We start from the raw sequence: 3,923 nt of genomic DNA, 5'->3' as shown, positions 1-3,923 counted from the left end.
ACCCAAGGAACTGCAAGCACTCTGCTTCACAGAGTGGGGCAAAGGCAATTGCTTGAAATGGCTTTATCCCAAATGTCATTCCTGCAACATCAGAGCCTTTCATTCTCTTCAGCCAGTCTGCTTTTAGCTCCCCACAATTTTTCCAATTGAATTTGGTATTCATGATTATTAACGAGCTTTCTTTTGCTTTGGAGCATATATAACAGTCTTCTTTGCTATGAGTCTCTCCAGTGTATTTCATCCATTGATACCAGAGGTTCCTTCTTGCTTGTCTCATCAGTGGATCTTGAATTGAGTCCTGTGCTGACCTTGTTTTATTCTCATTTATTTCCTCTCCAGGTCCTGATCTGGTTGGTCTCCTCTTTTCCATATCCTTCCCCGGTTATCTGTTCATCAATTGTGAAGTTTTTCTCAATAGTGAATTCTTGTGTTACATCTGACTCCATTGTGGTAGTTTCCATCATCTTCTGAGTTTTAATCTCCATTGTCTGAGTTGATCCAATTTCATGTTCAACCATAAACATTGTAGGCTCATTCATGGTTGAAACAATTTCTTCTTGAACTAATGGGGTCACTATCTCAGCTTTGCCGACAGGCTCTGGCTCTGTGATATATTCTTGTTCTATCACTGTAGGTTCAAACTCTGAAGTTGTTTGCACTTGTCTGTTAGTTGTATATCCGGTTACAGATTCTGGCTCTGGCTTAGGACTCGTTATTTTTCTGATCGTGTTTTATACGTTGTTAGCTCCATTGACATTTCCACTTCCGGTTCCTTTGTTGTTGTACCAAAGCGTTGTTTAATCCCTAACTTTTGAGTTGTTAAGTTTCACCGTCTTATCTACAAATTCTTTGTCATTGATACCCCAGCGTGGTATCACCTCACGGCATAAAAATTTAGCAACTGACTGGGCATCTTTTCTTTTGGTTGGGCATGCTTCTACCCATCTGCTAAATCTATCGACAACAACCAACATATATCTTTTGCCTCCTTCCGGGCGAATCATATCCACGTAGTCGAGGACTAGTTCTTTCATTGGCCCATTTGGTGTTGGGATGTGTCCTGGAGGAGTTAATACTCCTCTTCTAATATTGTTTTTCAAACAGATTGTGCATCTACCTATGACATGGTCAATTTGTTCTAGTAGATATGGTGCCCAAAATCCGTATTCTTTTGTAATTTTCCTCACTTCCCCCCTCGCTACATGGGCAAGCCCATGAGCGTCATGTATCAACAGTCCTAGCAAGTTAGGAGGTGCTACTATCAAACCCTCATTATTCCTCCAGAGGCCTGTAGCATCCTGACTTGCTCCTCTGGCAAGCCACAAGTTCTTATCTAGTGCACTTGCTTCCTCTTGCATCAAGTCTTGGTTCTGCCATCCTGGTAGGTTGGTGATGGGCTGTTTCCTTACCACATCTCAGTAGTGCTCCTGAGCGGATTCAGCTAAAAGCGAATCAAAATATGTTTAGCTAAGTTTCGCAAAGTATTCTCTTTCTATGTCTCAAGATGAGCAACATATAGCCTACTTAAAAAAAGTTAGATTTAACTTTGAAACACTCACTATCGCAAAGTTCTGAATGGCAACACTTGTTACTCCTCAAATGATTTGTCAGAGCTATTGTAGCTAACTATCGTGAACTATTTCAGTGCGTCTTTTCCAAGTTGGAGCTTCGTCGCCACAACAGTGTCCAGTGTGCTATGGATTGTCCTAAATAAACTACACGTTCCTGGCAATATTGCAACTTCTTCTGAGAGGCCTTGTGTCCTTTTTCATCATCTTGTTCTGCTTGTGGAAGAACTCCACATTGATGTCTCCACAGACAGGCAGTGGCTGGGGGAACTCAAAGTACATACACTTGTCCTCTCGCACTGGGTTGGACGTATGGATCTTGACTTTTAGTTGATAAACCACAAACTGCGGATTCCAATGCCAATTCCCTTTCTTGAAGCCCTGAGGAATCGGGTCACTCCTGTTTTTAACGGTACTGTCCCTGCAGGTGCCTCCACTAAGCATGGGGAGCGTCTCAAACACCATTTTGTGGAAGAGCAGAGCGATGGGCTTGTACTCTAGCTGGTTCTTCAGAAGGTAGCTGTAGTAGTACACATAGCGTCGCTGGCTTGGGATTGTGACTCCCTTCTTGTCTCTTGTCCGCACTTCCCCGTAGAAGTCGAGTGCTTCCTGTGCCTCCAGGAACTTCCCTTGGTGGAGGAGATAGGCGCAGATCATGACGCCGGTGCGGCCCTTCCCTGCCTTGCAGTGGATGGCCGCCACATGATGGTCATCCTCGCTTAGCCACTGATTCAGGTCTTCACGGAATGGCTTGATTAGCTCCAGCTGAGGCGGGTTGTGGTCTTCAAAGGGGTACTGTGCAACTCTGCAGTTAAACTTTGCGGTGTCGTAATGTCGCTCGGCGCAAAGATTATATATCTTGTAATGATTTTTGTGTTTTGAGTCCAGAAACCGTACTACATCGTCTATGTTGTTTCTGTAGACACCCTCAAGTCTTTCTGCAGGAAAGCCCATAGCAATTATATTCGGATAAATATAGGTCAAGTCCAAGTCAAACCCATCTTCCTGGTATCTCCTTTTGTTTCGGCTGACAATTTCCTTTATTATTGCAGCCATATCTGTGACAGGAGTCCTTAAGGTATTGAGCTTAAGAGAGAGTATTGTTGCCTTTGTACGAAACGCTGCCAATATGTTTCTCCCTCGCAATCCCGTTGGTGTCACCACTAGCTAATGCTAGCTAGCTCTCTTTGTGGTTGTCTGGGATCTCAGGGTCAGACGACTGGGTGATGGAGGCCATGATAGGTGTATAATCTATTAGCGCTAGGAATGTAGCAATCGAAAATAGTTGTATTGGTCAATAGCTCAAAAGTATAGTCTAATATGTAAGTAGGACTCTACAGCCTTGATGGCATGTGCTCCTCAAGCTTGTGTCTCGTGATAAGTTGACCTTGCGTCTTAACTTTATTGGAGTGTATAGTGTCTTGTGGCTAGATACAGGTAAATGATGCTCCAGAATCAACCATCATTCCTAATGGATGACCATTAACTTTTACCCAAACTGTTGGATCTTCTTCCGGCTTAGACACTACCAGCTGACACCCCCCTTTCAGATTTTCTGGGCACCCCTAAAACCCCCGCTCCGGGCCCTTGTTGGGTTCACCGGTCCCTGTGATTGCTGTTGCTGTGGCCATTGCATTCGTCCCTGGGATGTATTCATTGGAGTTGGATATTGTCCCTTGTAGGCTTTTCCACCGCATTCGCGGGCTCTTTTGTAACATTCCCGGATCATATGTCCATTTCGTCCGCAATAGTAACATGGTTTTGCAACTCGCTGGGGTCCTGGATTATAACCTCCTTGTCTAGTATATCCTTGACCCCCCTTTCTCCATTTCTGAGGTTGTGGGTATGGAGGCTCAGGAGCAGCCTGTATTACTGGTGTCGATTGAGGTTGTGTCTGTGGTTGAGGCAGGTTTTGCAGAACCACAGCCTGTGTTCTTTCCTTATTCTGTTTTCCCTTGCTCAACTGCACCTGATTAAGTTTTCTGAGCGTCTCTATGTCTTCAAAATATACTTAGTAGTAAAATCTGTGTAAAAGTTTTGTTTCTATCTAGCTATGTGTTTTTTTTATTTTTTTTCTTTGGCTGGTTTGCCTGTTACAGCTGAGAACTCAATCTGCAGTTGAAATAAGATAGCAGGTTTAAGAGGCACAAGGTGATTAGTTGATATGATGTATGGCCGTGTCTGTGTGCATGAGAGCTAGGGGAGAGATGAAGGAATGAAATGTTGCTGGTGTTGGTACATTCAGTCTCTTCCTTTCTCGGTTGCAGGCTTCTCTGTAGTTGTAACTTTATTTTTTGGATCCTTCTTTGTCTGCTTCTTCTCTCAAGACTGCTGTTTCCATATTTCGCTTGTCCT

At 43.8% G+C, this 3,923-nt stretch overlaps 1 protein-coding gene across 1 annotated transcript; it reads right to left on the bottom strand.

Annotated features, from left to right (window-relative positions):
• Positions 1-1,715: 1,715 nt before the first annotated feature.
• On the bottom strand, positions 1,716-2,685 carry LOC310823339 (phosphatidylinositol 3,4,5-trisphosphate 3-phosphatase and dual-specificity protein phosphatase PTEN-like; the record flags this gene model as incomplete). Its single annotated transcript, XM_083696183.1, has 1 exon — positions 1,716-2,685. Exon 1 carries the CDS (start codon positions 2,622-2,624, stop codon positions 1,716-1,718), a length of 909 nt encoding a protein of 302 aa, XP_083552309.1. The 5' UTR covers positions 2,625-2,685.
• Between the last annotated feature and the right edge of the window lie 1,238 nt (positions 2,686-3,923).

This window comes from Argentina silus, assembly GCF_951799395.1.
Source record: "Argentina silus genome assembly, chromosome: X".
Classification (NCBI taxonomy): Eukaryota; Metazoa; Chordata; class Actinopteri; order Argentiniformes; family Argentinidae; genus Argentina; species Argentina silus.
This window is presented reverse-complemented; position numbering and strand designations above follow the sequence as displayed.